Source organism: Cordyceps javanica, chromosome 4 (assembly GCF_051103115.1).
Source record: "Cordyceps javanica chromosome 4, complete sequence".
NCBI classification, from domain to species: Eukaryota; Fungi; Ascomycota; class Sordariomycetes; order Hypocreales; family Cordycipitaceae; genus Cordyceps; species Cordyceps javanica.
In genome coordinates, this window is record NC_139298.1 from 3,798,570 (window position 1) to 3,814,880 (window position 16,311).

General features: G+C 50.9%; 6 protein-coding genes across 6 annotated transcripts; 1 reads left to right on the forward strand and 5 right to left on the reverse strand.

Annotated features, from left to right (window-relative positions):
- Positions 1–80: 80 nt before the first annotated feature.
- On the reverse strand, positions 81–2,327 carry V2A60_007056 (UNC-like C-terminal-domain-containing protein; the record flags this gene model as incomplete). The annotated part of the gene is made up of 1 exon (XM_083258345.1): positions 81–2,327. The coding sequence occupies one exon, from the start codon at positions 2,325–2,327 to the stop codon at positions 81–83; it is 2,247 nt and encodes a 748-aa protein (XP_083114471.1).
- A 638-nt stretch (positions 2,328–2,965) lies between these two features.
- On the reverse strand, positions 2,966–6,015 carry V2A60_007057 (transcription factor TFIIIC subunit TFC4; the record flags this gene model as incomplete). The annotated part of the gene is made up of 5 exons (XM_083258346.1): positions 2,966–3,220; positions 3,483–3,607; positions 4,080–4,893; positions 4,948–5,781; positions 5,929–6,015. The coding sequence occupies 5 exons, from the start codon at positions 6,013–6,015 to the stop codon at positions 2,966–2,968; spliced, it is 2,115 nt and encodes a 704-aa protein (XP_083114472.1).
- A 604-nt stretch (positions 6,016–6,619) lies between these two features.
- V2A60_007058 (RNA-binding protein VTS1) lies at positions 6,620–8,562 on the reverse strand (the record flags this gene model as incomplete). Its single annotated transcript, XM_083258347.1, has 3 exons — positions 6,620–6,648; positions 6,704–7,996; positions 8,052–8,562. The coding sequence occupies 3 exons, from the start codon at positions 8,560–8,562 to the stop codon at positions 6,620–6,622; spliced, it is 1,833 nt and encodes a 610-aa protein (XP_083114473.1).
- Positions 8,563–9,810: 1,248 nt separating this feature from the next.
- V2A60_007059 (60S ribosomal protein eL29) lies at positions 9,811–10,183 on the reverse strand (the record flags this gene model as incomplete). The annotated part of the gene is made up of 4 exons (XM_083258348.1): positions 9,811–9,846; positions 9,907–10,009; positions 10,066–10,117; positions 10,177–10,183. 4 exons carry the CDS (start codon positions 10,181–10,183, stop codon positions 9,811–9,813), a joined length of 198 nt encoding a protein of 65 aa, XP_083114474.1.
- A 344-nt stretch (positions 10,184–10,527) lies between these two features.
- Positions 10,528–11,723, reverse strand: V2A60_007060 (mitochondrial carrier domain-containing protein; the record flags this gene model as incomplete). Its single annotated transcript, XM_083258349.1, has 4 exons — positions 10,528–10,654; positions 10,712–10,949; positions 11,001–11,548; positions 11,623–11,723. The coding sequence occupies 4 exons, from the start codon at positions 11,721–11,723 to the stop codon at positions 10,528–10,530; spliced, it is 1,014 nt and encodes a 337-aa protein (XP_083114475.1).
- A 1,568-nt stretch (positions 11,724–13,291) lies between these two features.
- Positions 13,292–15,968, forward strand: V2A60_007061 (uncharacterized protein; the record flags this gene model as incomplete). The annotated part of the gene is made up of 4 exons (XM_083258350.1): positions 13,292–13,309; positions 13,368–13,681; positions 13,738–13,951; positions 14,013–15,968. The coding sequence occupies 4 exons, from the start codon at positions 13,292–13,294 to the stop codon at positions 15,966–15,968; spliced, it is 2,502 nt and encodes an 833-aa protein (XP_083114476.1).
- Positions 15,969–16,311: the final 343 nt, after the last annotated feature.

A 16,311-nucleotide genomic window follows, 5' to 3' on the forward strand; every position in this document is an offset into this window, starting at 1 on the left:
TACGTGTTTGGCCTTGACTCGTTTGAGCGCTCTCGCTTACAAGAGTACAGCGCCTCTAGGAGACTCTGGGTTACTTGTCATCAGGGGGATTCAGAAGAAGAACGGACATCTTCCGGCAATGAAGGTAGCGGTTTGCGGGAACTTGCATACCGAGATCCCTTGTCATATCCTGTTGCTTGAATGGCTGAAGAATGACTGCTTGTCTGCCAATCAGGCCGGATATCGTCCAGTTCCGCGTTGGGTGTTAAAGGAGGAGACGGTCGCCGATACCCATAGTCTTCTAGGTTTGACTGGGGGCTAGCAAGGGGTCTCCCAAGAGAACCGCTTGCCGTCTGAGGGTCCGGCGTCGTGGGTGTTCGTGGATCGGGACGGAACCCGGGAGACCCGCTCGGATACATGTCGCGTCTTTGCATCGAGGCCAAAATCTCCGCAAATGCTTCATTGGTGCCCAGGCCCTGATCCGAGGGGAGCCCGAGATACGGGATCGGAACGCCTCTTGAAAAGATGACTAATAGGAGACAAGAAAGGAGTAGTACGGCCTGTAATATGGCCATGCGCTTCTGGAATACCACCTCATCTGCCAGTACGTGAAGTCGAGAGCTGAGCGCTAGGATATCCCGCTGCGACTGGTCCTTCTGACTTTCGAGAGCCAACACTGTTGACTGCCAGATCTGATCATATTGATCTCTAAAGTTCCGCAGCTCTTCGAGAACTGTATGATTTAAGTCTGTCAGGACAGAAGATATCCTCGAAATCTGTTTTTGCTCAGATCGCGTGAATGCATCTTGTACGTGCTTGGACTGATCCTCGACATATTTGAGCGACAGTGTCAGATTTGCTTCCACTTGCTGAAGGCGCTTCGTAACCGAGTTGAAAAAACCTTCTTGAATTGTTGGAGGGGTGGCGATGCTTGTTGCATTGCCTCTAGGTCTACTATTCGAGGCGGAAGCAGCTGCAACTTTGCTTGTGGCTGCGGCAGGCGACGAAGAAGACGTCATCGCTACCGTAGAAGACTTCGTATTTTTCGAAGGAATATTTTCATTGAGTTGTTCATCATCAGAATCCGTGCTTGATTCGCTGGCGGGTTTCGAGGCTTTAAACGTTGGAGAGGACGTGGCTATGCCACCTGGACTTTCCTGCCGGGCTGGGTCCATCTGTCGCTGTTCGGATTCGGCCATGTCTTCTTCCGCGGGTTTTCTGTCGTGTGCCATGCCAGTATTTGCACCCGCAACAATGGAACCATTCGTGAGGGCAGGGATCTCCTCCGGCCGACACATGGCCAGAGGTAGCTGGAGAGGCGACGGCCCGACAAGTAAGCAAATATCATCTGCATTGACAGCTATTGTATGGTTGTCCTGAGGGTCGGCAAAGTCGCCGGATCTCTCATAAGGGAGGTTTTCGCTTTCCGTTATTCCGTCGATTTCGCCCACATGGTCATCATCGGGGCCTATCTCACTATCCTTCCATTTGTCAAGCATTCGAGACCCGTGGACTCGAATCAAGGAGACGGGGCAGTAATACTCGTTGCTATAATGAGTAAGGAATTCTAGCCTCAGGTATTTGGCCCATATTTGCGGATTTTCAACCAGAAATGCTTGTATATCGCGCGAATTTCTAGCCTCAAATGTCCCCAGCTCCTTCCATTTTTCAAGTTTCACAGGGTATCGATCGCTAACGCTGACTCTGAAATGGCGTATCATGCTAGAGAAGAATTCAAAGTTGGCCAAGACGATGGTGTCAACCCAAATGTCGTCCGTAAGCTCGATTATAACATATTTATTCGATGTTGCGCATTCAAGGAGCATATATGTGTCTTTGTTTTCAACCAGAATAGCCTTGGAGTTCTTGGCGCCGGGGCTTGTCTTGAGGATCGTGGCTCCAGCATCGAATGACGCGAAAGAAAATCTTTCTTTGCATGTTTTCCCAGCATCTTTGTTACGGTGAAGTGTAGTCTGCCCGATTTGGGAGGACGTCTCGTCGGCATGGTCCTCACCGCCGTCGTAGCCATGCTCAGTATCCGGCCTCTCCGTATATCCACCAAAATTTAAGGAAATCTCACCCTCATCCCCGAAATCACTGCTGGGGTAGGTTTGATATCTTTGGCTTTCATCACTTTGAACTTCTGAGCCTTTTCGTTGCTTGAGATCTTGAGGGTCTTGCCCAGTCTTCTGCAGCATCATCTCCTTCCAATCTTCGAATGACATGAATGGTTGAGCGGTCGATTCAGTGTCTACTAGCTCTGGATCTTCTTTGGCTTCTACCATGGTCGTTTGGGTCTCGGCTGGATCTGTAGCAGCACTGGTGACAGTGTCGCCCTCACCAGCCATCGCTGACTCAGTAAGAGTGAGCGGCGGCGTGCTGTCCGCCGCAGCGGCCGCGCTTGACCAGCTGCTGGTAAGACATGATTGCGGTAACGTATGTGTAATGTAATTTATCGTCCGGGCTTCGCAGTGGCTCGTACCAGTGAATGGCCCGCCGTAATTTGATCTCGGTGTCGTCTCGGCTTGGGGGGACGGTGTCGTCTGCTCGGTCGCACAAATACCAAACGCCGTAGCCAGGAACAATAGTGTTGTCGCTACACTTCCTCGTGTTTTAACGGCAATGAACATTTTAAAGAAATCATAAAGTCCATTTGTGACTGTCGTGCGCAACCCTTGCAAGCCGTTTCGCCCTTTGCAGGTGTTGGAAACAGCAGCCGTTTTGTTGCGGATGATGTGTCTTAATTTACGGTTGACGCCGCGGACTGGGTGGACCACTGACTGACTGCCTGCCCAAATCACCTTAGTAGATTAGTAGGTAGGTAGTGGTAGCTACGTAGGTGCCTACCCTAGTTCCTAGATAGGCATTTCACAGGCTGTAGCTAGGTACTCGTATGGGGATGTCACCAATACAAGGGAACAAGCCATATACAGAGAAGAAAAAAAAGAGAGATAGCAGCTGGGGGAATTTGTCGTAATGATAATTTCTATAGTACTAGTTTCTTCTTCAGCAAGGAAAATGCGGCTGTTTTGTTGCCAACGGCCATAAATGACATGAAGTTATTTATGGCCACCAGGGTATCAATATCAGTATTGCGATGCTCCGCATCGTTGGCCTGAATCGCTTTTGCGTAGAGACTCGAACCTAGCTGGCTGAGGCCCAGCAGCTGGAAAAGACGACCCGTGTTATAATATCGTTCGGCAAGTGGCCTCGATCCAATGCCCTCGGCTGCCTCAAAATACTGAGAGATGAAGGCTTGTCCTTGCAGAAGAAGATACTGGCGGTTCGTTGATTGCCTTTTCAACCCATAATGAACATATGCTAAGCCTAAGCTAAGATTGACCATTGGATTGCTCGGATCAAGTGACCGCGCTCGTAAAAAGTAGCCTTGGGTGCGTGATTAGATGAGCGGTTGTGTACTATAATCTGTAACACTTACTTATTGCGTATGTGTAACTCGTCGATGTAAACAAAATATGGCCGTAGAGCATTAGCAGACATACATCCATGTCAATGCGAGATGATGTAGCTTCACCGGCTTCAGATGGATCGAATGTTGTGGCAAAGAGCGCTTCGTAGCTGTTATCGATACCCCGGATCTGCCGTAAAATAAACTTTTGCGCCGGGCCTGAGGTGTACCAAGAAACCGGTGATTGGCATAGCCTTGAGAGCAAGGCAAACATTCGATTTGCATCTGACATGACACCATCCTTCATCAAATGTCTGGCAAGTGCAATACATCGCTCCTCGTCGCTAGTATAGATCGCACAAACTTGGCTCGTCAGCGTGCGTCGTTCAAGGCTTGGAAAAGATGTTCGTACCAGTCCATGCGATATGAATGAGGAATTCGTGATTCGAGGCTTGGAAGACTACCGAGTCCTTGGCTGCCTCACACACTTGATAGGCTTCTTCTCGTTGATGGATTACAGCAAGTCCAATAGCGTAGTCCAAAAAAATGTTCAGCCAATTGTCAAAAGAAATGCCCTGATGCATTCCTTGCTGGGTGCCAGCCATACCACGATCGGTTTGTGGTGCGAGGGCTGATTGCATTTTATAAGTCGGGGCGAAAATACTGCTTGACAGGTGATCTTGGGACTTACATCGTGTCAAACGCTCAAACATCTGAGACAGCTCACTGTCTGGCGTTTGAGAAGTTGACGGCATGGAGGTTGGCTTTTTTTTAAGGTAGTGAAGGTACTTATCCCAAGAATAGAAGCGCTTCAATGATCTGAAGTCGTCGACCAGATCGCGTGATGCATTCATCCATTCTCCGGTGAGATCAACTTGTCCTTGCGAAATACGAAGTTTTAGATCTCTCACAATTTCATACTGCCTAGATAACTTGATGGCGCGCGCCTGCTCATCTTGCCGCAATGTATCAGCGCCCGCCAATCGTTTTGGTCTATAACGTCTTGGGACCCGCGATTGGTTGTTTCGTTCTGCCTTAGTAGCACCTCGGTCGTTCTGCGGTATGCGACTTCGTAATTCCTCTTGGAAACTGGCTGAGCGGCCAGCCATATCCACTCTTCCGCGGTCGGCCTGATTTTGTGCATCCTGCAGTGCCATGGCTTCTGCTGCCAATATAAGAGCTTCTTCCCCTTCTTTGGCTTTTTCGTATACATTCGCTAGCTCGATGCGTGCTTCTATCGAATCTTGATCAACATCAATAGCGGCAAGGAAGCACTCCTCGGCCTTTGGTTGCTCTCCACTTGAAATGTAGCATCTACCGAGTTGTAACAATACAGTTGCATCTGGCGTTTCTGAAGTCTCTCGGAAGACCTCTAGTAGCTTTGTAGCGACATCTACAATGCCGCTCTTCATGAGTTCCTCAGCAAGATCGTAGGCGACAGATGGGAATTCTGCGATGAGATCTCTGATGTACCGCGCAGAAGAGTCGAGAACTTTAAGATGTGCCTGATGTCTGTCAGTTATATGAATATTCTAGTATCTACTTTCGATGTGTCTTACCAACGCCTCGTTCTTCTCGAGAAGTCTTAGTCGGAGGATAACCAACCGCATTCTGAGGTCAAGTGGCAATGATTCGCCGAACAGAGATTGCGAAGCTTCGGACTCCCTGAATCTGGTGCATTGACTCCTCCTACTGCTGTCCAGATCCCATTCACGGTCGTCATCCTGGAGCTCATCCCAGTATGCCTCTGACGCCCGACCGACCATCCATCTGGCAAGTGCTTTGAGTTCCTTGATCGTTTCTCGATAACTACCGCTCGATGCACAGAAGTCTATATAAATGCCAATGTCGTACCAAAGTCCCTCGAATCTATCCCCTGGCCCATTCGGAATCACATGATCGAAAAAGCGCCTGTATGCTGTTTTTGCAGATGCAGTGGCGTGTGAGTTTTCCTTATTGTCAACACATGTTTCTGCCAGTTTCCGAACTATATCGAGATCTGTAGGTCGTTGTCTTAGGATGTAGTTATACTCCAATATTGCCTGCGAGTAGTGACCTTGTGTATGGCATACAGCTGCTTTGCCCAATCTTGCTTCCACATTCTGAGGGTCAGCTCGTAGAGCCGCTGAGAAGCAAAGTCGCGCTGTTTTCAGATTTGCCTCTTCGTCTCCACCAACATTGTTGAGTGCGTATGAGGCACATGATATCCAGCCGCCGATATCTTTCGGTCGCAGGTGTGCAGCGTACATCATCGCTGCAAGAGCACGATCCAACTCGCCCTGTTCCCTGAAGATAGAAGCAAGAGCCGTCCATGCTTGGAATGTCTCTGCATTGATTCTGATGACCTCTGATACTAGCTCTAGGGCGCGATCGTAATCGCCAGCAAGAAAGGCCTGGTTAACCCTAGACAGACGCGCAGTAATATCACCTCGGGGTTTGGCCGCTTTTCTTGGACCCCGAGACCCTCTCCCTCCACGAGTCCGTCTATCGTATGTCTGGGCATCCCTGCTGACTCCGTGGCTTCCCAGGAATTCCCTTACAGATTCGTCGAATTTTGCGATGTCTCCCTGGAGCTCCTCGAGATCAGAGTCCGCGTCAGAATTGTCGCCGTGTGAAACGCTCGCCATTGCGCTGTAGATCCAGTTGCGACAGCGGGCGGAATTTCGAAGAACCCACGACAAGGAACACGTAAAAGATGTTCAAATTCGCAGGACGGACAAAGACTGACGAGTGAATGACGATACCTTGATGCCAACGCACAATACTGTACATCAACGCGCGTCTGATTCCATGTAGTTCCGACAACGGCTACTTGATAAGGATACTGAAACCCAAATCTAGCGTGGACTGTAGCGCAGAAAGCTTGTGTTTTCCGAAATTGAATCGGATGTGTGTAGGTATGTACGTAGTCACTGAGCTCCAGGTCCATATTTGCCCAGGTGAAAGGACCCACAGTTCGGGGCCACTTCTACATCGAAAAACGTATTATAGAGAATCACGTTGTATTAAAACTCGTAGAATCGTGTACAATATGCGGATACAAGCCTGCAAGATGATGCATACTTCCATTCAAAAATCCGAGCGCAGATTTATAGTCGTGATGAAGATCAACACTGTCCATGCCTTATCAAATCTACGCGGTCGAGTCGAGATGCTAATCGATGGAACAAATTTGTCGTCGTCTTTCAAATGCACCATCGCCGAGCCCACCCTGTACCTGCAGAATGGGTGTTAACCAATGCGCCCCTCAGCTTTAGCGTCTATACGTAAGTTAGCGGCGGGTTTTGCTTGTTAGATTTATGAGCCAAACTTTACCCTTGACCTGCTCAAACACCTTGAGCATTTTCCTTCGTGCACCGAGGGCGTTCACGCCGCGGTCCTCCAAGGCCTTGTCATCCAGTTCGATAAGATCAGTCCATTTCATATCCTTCAGGTTGTCCGTATACTTGTGTAGGCGAAGGCTACGGAGCCAGCTTGGGATATCCTGAAGCAGAGTTGGGTCTGTGGGATCCTCCGGTGGCTTTGAGCTCCCCCTACGGCCTCTGGGAGACCGGCCACGCACCATATCCGAGTGGTCCGACAAATAACCTTCGTGTCCAGACAAGGCTAGCTGCCCCAAATTAACAGCCGGAATGCTGCTGCTCATGACGCTAGAGCCATCATATGCGCTCAGGAAACCGTTGTGCTGAGGCGAAGCAAACTGTGCCATTTGTCCCATAGGCTGCTGCATGGAAAGGCCGGGGGACTTGGGTCGCGGGCGATTACCAAGTCCAAGTCCTTGTTGAGCTTGCAATGCGAGGATCTGCTCTCGGCTTAGTACTTGGCCATGCTCATTTATCATGACAACGTTAGCAGCGGGGATATTCAGGCCGTGAGCGTGGGCAGGCGGCGACGACATCTGACTACCACCGGGCGCATCGTTTGAGCGGGCTCTTCGGTACTTGCGAGCGTCATCGAGCGCAAAGCGATTATTCACAGTGGAGAGGGCAGCAAGCTTCATGGCAGTTGCATTCGCAATCATGTCAGCTTGTGATCCTGGTTGCTGGCTGGTGTTAAAGGTGGAAGTCATCGGCGTGTTAACCATGGATGCCCAATTACCGCTGCCCCCTCCATTATAAGGGGAAAGAATCGGAAGGTCAGATGCATTCTTTTCAGGCGCAGCGAGCGTAGTATTTTGAATGGCTGCATTGTTTCCCAGCTGAGGGAGCGGTGACCTCAAGCCACCCGACGATGCAGGCTGCGCGAATTGGCCCATGGCCGCTTGAGAAGTGGGTGCTTTGGCATTATTCGGGTCCGAGCCCCATGGGGAAACCCCCGGTCCAACTGCTTCGCGAGAGTCCTGATGAGTTGCCATTGACGACCGCGGATCAACAGCGGCACTGTTCCTGTTGGACGATGGTGGATTTCCCGTTTTCTGTGTAAATTTGGCCTTCTCAGTAGCAATGGCAGCTGCAGCATCCGGAAACATAGCATTGATAGTTGAGGAGTCGAGGACGGAGTGGCGCTTTCCTGGTGCGGCTGTGCTAGCAGGGGCACGGGTGAATGAATTTCGAGACGAGTCGACGGTAAGCTTGTTCATTGCATCGCTTAGACGATTAGACATGGGGTCTGAAAACACAGTTAGCTTCACGCCTGGTACCAACACACCAGTAATGGCTATTACCTTTATCAAATGTAGCAGGAGAGAGAACACCAGACATTGGATGGTTTTTGCCCATCTGCTGCAAAACCTGAATGAAGAACCGAATTTGGACCTGTGTTGTCTGCTGAAGCAGGGCATAAAGTGCAGCAGTACGCTCAGCCTCGCTCAAGACACGGAACCACTGCTCAATAGCACTGAGCTCATCCTTAAAGTCCTGGTCTAGTGTTGCAGCCGCCATCTCCTCCAGCGTAGTCTCATATTGGTCAATGTCAGCAATCCATTGTTGGGCAATCTTATCATGCGAATCGCTATCAAACGATCCCTGACCATGGGACTGCTGCGACTGGCCATAGAAATCCGACGATGGCCTGATGCGACTGGACGGAGCCGGCCCCGAGATGGAACTCATATCTGCAGATGCACGAAGAGAGCTAGCAGATCCCACAGCCCTGGATGAAGGAGGTCTCAAAGAAGAGGTAGCGTTTGCCTCAGGGGTGCTGTTTCGATTTCCAATGACGTGGTTTCCGGACATGTTGAGCATTATTCGATCGATCGGTGATGGTTGCAATCGAGAGAAATGTGTTCAGGGGTAGAACAACGGCAATTATTAACAAGAAGGATAGTCTGCTTGGCTCCTGCAGCGAACCGCTGACCTCAAAGGAGTTCTGATGGGAAGATGACAGTCAGACTATCGCATGTTACAGAGCAAAAGGAAATTCTGTGCAGCAGCTGGTCAGGCGAAGGGTTTTGGTTGGCAGGATTGGCGTCTAATGCTTAATATACCTGAAATAAACATGAAAAAAAGCTCGCAATGAAGGAAGGGTGTCTGCTGCCAGGCAAACGGAATCCGGCCTCTTAGGAATATATCGTCGGCGATACAACCAAGAGCCACGTAGGATGGGCAATGTCCAAGTGAGGAAGAGGTGGAGTTACCTCGAAACAGCGTCGTGCGCCCAAGGCTCAGCGCTTGCTCCGTTTTCTTGTCTTAGGTAATGCGCCTGCCTACCTTAGCAGGTACACTTCTGAGCCCGAGCCACACAGTGCTAGCAAATGGACGTAACATTTGGCGTTTGGGACGTTTGACAGAATAACCGTGCTGCATTTCGGGCTATCTTGAAAGGAAGAATAGCATTGAGGCATTTACATCCTATCATTGCAATAATATAGCCGTTGGATCTGTATAACACTATAATTAGACATGAAAGCCAAGTCTAGCAATTTTAGCGCTCTATTCCATAGTACAAAAACTTTCGCCTGTGTGTTGTAAGTATGGTAAGCATGTTGTAAGAACATGGATAAGAATATGCGGCGTTTATTTATGCCACATCCTGGCGGCCTCTTATCAAGTCCGTACGTTTACAAGGTGGGTGGTGAATAGAGCCTGGTAGGTAGAATATACAGCAACATTTGCCCAAAGATGAAATCTGCAAGTAATGATATTCCATCGTCGAAGGGCAATCTGTTACGTTCGTGTGAAGGGGTTATGAGTTGTCGATTGAAATGCTTGAAGACTTCTCGTTTTCATGCGACAATGGCAGCTTTCGTCGTTTCAGGTTGTTCGCGTCGACCGACACATGTGCAACTGTAATCATGAAAAAGCAAGTGTCGGATATTCGCGATACGAAAATGCAGATGAATGTGCAGCATATGACAGTCGAAAATGATTCTTTTCTGTTTTCACTTATTTACCAGCATTATTACAATCGAGCTGGAGAGATCGACCGGGAACCTCAATTTTTTCATCCCAATGCATTATTCCGTTCAAACTCCGTAAACCGTTTTAAACAGCGTCGCGCTTGCCCTCCTTGGCCTCTTTCTGTAGTAGTGGTTAGCAATCGTCCGTTGGTGGAGGAAAGTGTCGTCATGTATTGCGCACCAGAGCCTTCATGTTGCCGTGCAGGGCATGTCTGTGGTTTCGGCGGAACTTGGGGTCGGTACCCTTGAGGGAAGGGTAGCGCGAAGTCTTGGGCTTCTTGATGCTACAAAAAATGTTAGGCGTATGACCGAATTTGGCACAATGATGAGTGAAACGAACCCGTTGCGGTGCGCCTTGCGCGTCTGGTTGTGCTGGGAACTGTTCTTCGACTCTGTTGACAGACTGTTAGGACTATAATGGGTGTATTTACCCGGTCTCCTATCCACTCACTGGCCATGGCTGCTGTTTGATGGTATGGTATCAAATGGGTCGTAACTGACGATGCTGCGAAGCAGCGGAAAATGTGTGTGATTTCGAAAACCCTAGCGAGGATGTGGGGCAAATGCTGACTTAATCCAGCGCCCTTTGCCCTCTCGGTGTTGGGCTACTCAGTAGTAAGTACTGGCACATCCTTGCACAGTTGTACTTAGTCATCTTTGTTCAAGTGGATGTTCGGTCCAAGTTTAAACAACACGCAGGAATGGGCTGTTCAAAGATGTGTGGGCAAAAAAAAATAAATTGTGAATTGAACGCGGCCTTTCTAAATACCCCTGAAATAAGATTACGGTTAGATACTCTAATCTACTTGGTAGTGAGCAAAGTTGCACCACTGGCAGCTTGGCTAGCAACTGTGGCAGCAGCTTGCGAGACCTTTTTGGAACGGAGGTTCGACAGCCATCTGAAAAAAAGGACGAATAGCAGCTCAACCCTACCAAGAGCGTTTAGTGGGGGAATATTGGGGATTTGGGAGACATCAGGAACATACCGCTCTTTGGTCATCATGAGAATGCCTTGCACTAAGAATCCCTTGGTGATCTGGGGTCCAATGCCCTTAAAGAGACCAAGCAGACCTTCATTTTCTACGATGAAAGCCATGACTTCCCCAAAGCTCTTGAATGGCTTTCCGTTCCTCGACGCGGGAGGCTTAGACTGCAGGCCGACCTTGGCGACGATTAAGGGCTGTGTGGCGATGGTTGCCAGTGCCTTTGATGTGGCGCCGAGGACTATACTTCATGTTAGATACAGGGGGGACGAGGAAGCTGCGTAGACCTTACGAAAAGCTTCCCATGGCTTGAGACTAGTTCTGCCCGGATAGAACGTGTCCTTGAGGCGTTCGTACGCGCCATATGTAATGGCTGGATTAACAACTAATACTAGACTGGCTTTCAGGCCTCTCCAGAGGCCACTGACACCATCGGGGCCGTCGATGACCTCCTTCGCGGTAGCAATCAGTCCTCGACGCTCAGATTTGCTGGCAGTCTGCTGTCTCGTCGTGACAACGGCGACGGGGATTGTGAAGAGCTGGGCCAGAGCACCCGCAACGGCACCAAGAGACAGCTCAGTAGCGGTCGAGTTGGCGGTGGAGTTCTTGGTGTAGCTGGCGTAGACCGTACGGACGATTGTGTACCAATAGAAGTACGCAAAATTAGTCGATGCGACGCCGAGCAAGGAACCGCTCATGCCGGTATAGAGACCCTCGATACCTTCGTCTTGGAGAATTCTCGAAATGGCGTCCCAGGTCGAGGTATAGTGCGGCGCGTCTTTGGCGTTGACAGGCGCGCCGGCCTTGGGTGGTTCCTGGACCTGCAGTTTCGTCTTGACACTATGACGGGCCGTGGTGGTTAGCTCGAGCGGACTTGAGAGATTGGCAGGTGCGTAACTGGCAAGAAAACGAACATGTCGAGAGGATAGACGAGGGCGTTGGCAAGGACAGCGCCGGTCGCACCAGCAACAGCGCCGCCCCAGGGCGAAATGGCAGGCTTCGATTGCCCGGTCATTGCAAAAGCTGCCGGCTAATGGCGGATGGCGATGGGTTGGGAGATGGTGTACGAGGCGGTAGGACGGCGGCCTTGCAGGGTGAAGAAAGGATGCGTCAGGTCTCCGGGCTGGGTAGAAAATGCCAGACGATTGATTGAATAAGACCAAAGGGATGTTTCCGGGTAGAGGGAATTGTAGACTTCGCTCGGCGGCTGAGAGTGATGGCATTGAACCGTGGCGCTCCGACACAGGCACACTGGACCTCGGTCCCGCAGCCGTGTGGGCCAACGTCGGCAGGCTGGTGGTGCTCAATGAGAGCCACGGGCCAACAACCCAGCCAAACCGGGTTTGGGGCCGATGGGTAGAGAGCGTTTCGCGATTTTATCAGAGCAGATTTGCCCTTTTTAGTGACCTCGGTTGGCCCACAGGTTCTCACCGTCTGCCGCACTGCGTCACGTCACAAGTCTCAGTGCCTACCTACGTAGGGGCTCGCCGCTACTTATTATAGTGTCGTGGTATCTACGTACCTGACTGCCAGGTAACAGACAGCCTTAGGCCAGATACACGGTACCAGGGTCACGGGCGGCGGAGTACCTATTTTGATGCTATTTCACATTTTGATCATCCTTGGGCAAGATCGGCATGTTTGCCAGCGTCGGTACAACTGTTTGCTTATAGCGGTCCCTCTACTTCTGGTACCCAGTGTTTCCTGCTTCAGTATGACTGCCGGGCCGGCCGCTCTTGGACGGGTGGTGGACACAACAGCGTACGAGTCGGAGCCATGGAAGTAGACCAAAAAGACCAAGACAGGGAAACAATTCAAGTTCCATACAAGATATATATTTGCCCCCATTGCCCGCTGTGAACGCTTACCGGGTTCCGAAATTTGTACCAACGAGCTGGGACTGCGCGCCATTGACAATACTCGCGAGTCATTTCTACAGGGTAAGTAGCTAGATTCCCACCTAACAGCTGCGACAACGGCGCTGTCTTCACCGGGGCACTCTCTCTCTCTGCGAGGGTTGATACTCTCGAGCTTATTAGGCGAATATATTCTCAGTCGCAGCGACTATCCAGATGCCTACCCAGTTTCCCACCCATGTATGAGTTGTTATGCAGCCTCTACCGGTACGACGAAGGAGTCGCCCATCCACACACACCACGGTAACACGAATCGCTCGGCTTTCAAATATTGCATTTAGCCGTACGTAACAGTATTGGCCAAGTTGAGTATTTGGCCTTGCTTTAATATTCCTCTGGAGTATTTCGCCGTCCCCCCGCATCTTCTCCCTTTTTTTTCCTTTCTCGACACTTGGTTGTGGAAGCTCTCACTGCACTCTCTGTTACCGGCAGGTCGGTGTTGTACCCGCAAGTGGCAAGCCAAGAAGCGCGCCTCGCCAACAAACCGAGATATTCCTATACCGGGATGCCATCCCACTACTCGGAAATACGTATCAATCACACTGCCTCGTTGTCCCATCCGATAGCTCGTGACCGTATCGTCCAATTTCGAGGCTGCGGCATCTGCCTGACCGGTTGGTTGTAGTTTCTGCGACAGGTGCCATGAAGCGCCACTGATTGAACAAGCATGGAGAAAGATGCGCAGGTAAACCGCCGACCGGACCCCGCCCTGCCCCATGCCGCAGCTAATAACCTCATGGTAGGTCGCTGAAGCTCTAGCTTCAACCTCAAGCGGCAAGGCCGCGCTGGACCATGCAATTGAAGCAGCCGAGCTGTATATGCGAGCTGCGAGCAGCACCTCGAACAAGAAGGATGCCGCTCGCTTTCGACAGAGATGCAAGGCGCTCATTGCCCACGCGGAGAAGCTAAAGACACAGCTACCCAAAGCACCACCAGGATTTAGTGCATCCGACATTTTGCGTCAGTCGTCCTTGTTGCACGGAAACGAATTTCCACCGTGGGAAAATGACCCTTCCGACGCCGAATTCCTGCACAAGCCGGGCCAGGAACTGTTCATGTATGCCACCCTGGTCATACCAAGCGTCGAACAAACCGTTAACTCTTCCTTGCCAGTGATGAGACACGATTCAGCCTCTCACCAATCCAAACGGAAAATTTCGCATCATGGAAGCGACCACAGGATCTCTCTGACCTCACTGATGACGATGACCTCGAAGCCTTGATGAGACCCTTGCGGAGTTGCAACCTGGTTCAAGATGTGACCACGGACTGTTCTGTTGTGGCCAGCCTCTCAGCTGCAATCGATATGCTTACGGGCAAGCACTCGGTAAGCGCTCTGTCACGGTGCTCTCCATTATTCCCACGACACTGATACGCGAAATCCACAGGTGCTCGCTTCGATTATCCATCCATTTGATCATGACAGCGGGCACCCCAAGATATCGACATCTGGAAAATACGTTTTTCGCATGAACTTCAATGGCTGCTGGAGACGTGTTGTCATAGATGACCGACTGCCAGCCTCAAGAACTGACAGAACACTGTTCGTGGTGGATCGACGGAACCCACGACTCATTTGGCCAGCTTTACTAGAGAAAGCGTACCTCAAAGTGCGCGGCGGCTATGACTTTCCAGGTAGCAACTCCGGTACCGATCTATGGGTGCTGACAGGCTGGATTCCCGAACAGCTGTTTCTGCACAGGGAGGACTTTGATCTGAGCACAACATGGAGGAGGATCAAAGCTGCTCACGAAACACAGGATGTGGTAGTCACACTCGGAACCGGTCGAATCTCTGCAGAGGAAGAGGAAGTAATGGGGTTGGTTGGAGAGCATGACTATGCCGTTCTTGACATGGACTGTTCTGACGGCATTCGGAAACTACTGATACAGAACCCGTGGTGCAACGGACCGGTGTGGACTGGTGCGGGTTGGTCAACGCCGCAAAAGTCTCCTAGGCCTGAAATGAGCGCGGACGGAGAACTCACCAGCCGCGTATCAGAGCTATATCCTTCCGGCACACTGTGGGTTGCATTTGAAGACGTGGCACAGCATTTCGAGTCCATGTACTTGAACTGGAATCCAAAGCTCTTTCCGCATCGACAAGACAGGCATTTCAACTGGAGCACACCGCCAAAGCGCCTCGCCGCCTCGCTGGTCCGCAACGTGCAGTACTCCATTACCTGCCCGAAAGGCGGTCTCGTCTGGATACTGGTAAGTCGCCACTTTGTCGATCAGGAGCTGGCCATTATGCGGAATCGTCGGGGCTCCATGGCCGCTGTTGCTGAGCAGCTCGGGTATATGAGCATACTCATCTTCGAGACCAGCGGTAAACGGGTGCAGACTAGCGAGGACCAGCTGTATTGCGGCCCCTATGTCGACTCCCCGCAAACCCTAGCTCGACTCGAGACCGAGCCGGGCAAGCAATACACCATTGTTCTGGACCAACAGGAACTGCCCCTCAAGAGCTACAACTTTACCCTTAGCGTTTTCTCCGAGCTCCCGGTTGAATTGCGTGAGGCACAGGAAGAAATGTCACATTTTAAGGAGATTGAAGGTACGTGGAGTCGACGCACAGCTGGGGGCAACTCCTCACTCTCCACGTACTTCATCAACCCCCAGTATAAAATCTCTACGACACGGACTGGACCCGTGTCGATTCTACTAGCGACTGGCGACCAAGATGTCCATGTTCACGTGGACCTTGCTTGGGCGTCTGGGAAACGCGTATCATCCATTCGTGTCAAAGACTTGGTGGGAACATCCGGCGAATATAGACAGGGATGCGCCGTTGCTAACATTCCAAAACTTGACCCTGGTGTCTACACTTTGATCTGCTCCACCTTTGAAGCGAACCAGACAGCAGACTTTGCCCTCAGAGTGTCATCGACTGCGGAGGTCCTGCTGGAGAACATACCCACCGATGCAGCTGGTCGTCTGCGCAACTCCCTGTTGCCGCTGGCTCTCACTGAGCGAGAGGAGCGAATGCGGGCGCAGATAAGAGTCTCTTGGCTTACCCGAGGTAGCGTCTGCGTGCGAAGTGTCGGTCCCAAAAGCTCGAGGGACGACACGGTGCGGCAGCCGTCCCCCCTCATGGTCAAAGTCTACGTTGTGCATGGCTGGGGCCCTGAGAAGCTTGTTATTGCCGAGACTGGCGATGGCGAGTTTGTTGAGTCTACCGTGGCACTGCGGACGCCAGAGTTTGATATTGAGCCGGAGCGGACACATTCTGGACAGATGTGGCTTGTGGTTGAGACAATTGGAGTACATAATGCCCCGACGTCCCTTGAGATGGATGTATTCAGCGACTCTCCTGTCCAAGTTGGTCCGTGGCAAAGCTGGTGATAGCTCCGAGCTCTGGATACTGCAATACCTGCAATACGCGATAGAACTGGGTGATCCGCATGACCTGTGTAGACAAGACAGAGCATATACATGTATTAGATAGAGCTAATGTGAAAAAGAAAAGGCAAAAAAGCATATAAATCGCATCTGTATATTCGTGGTATCATCTCCCGCCATAAATCAATCAATCGTGATCAAGGAACCCAACGCCAGCTTAGCTAGCTATATAACCGAAAGGCAATCAAGTTGTAAAAGCAAGACAAATCAGCCGATGCAGAAAGAAGAGAAGAACAGCGTTGAAAAAAATCAAACGGCGGTGACCGACAAACGTGGTGCCGAATTT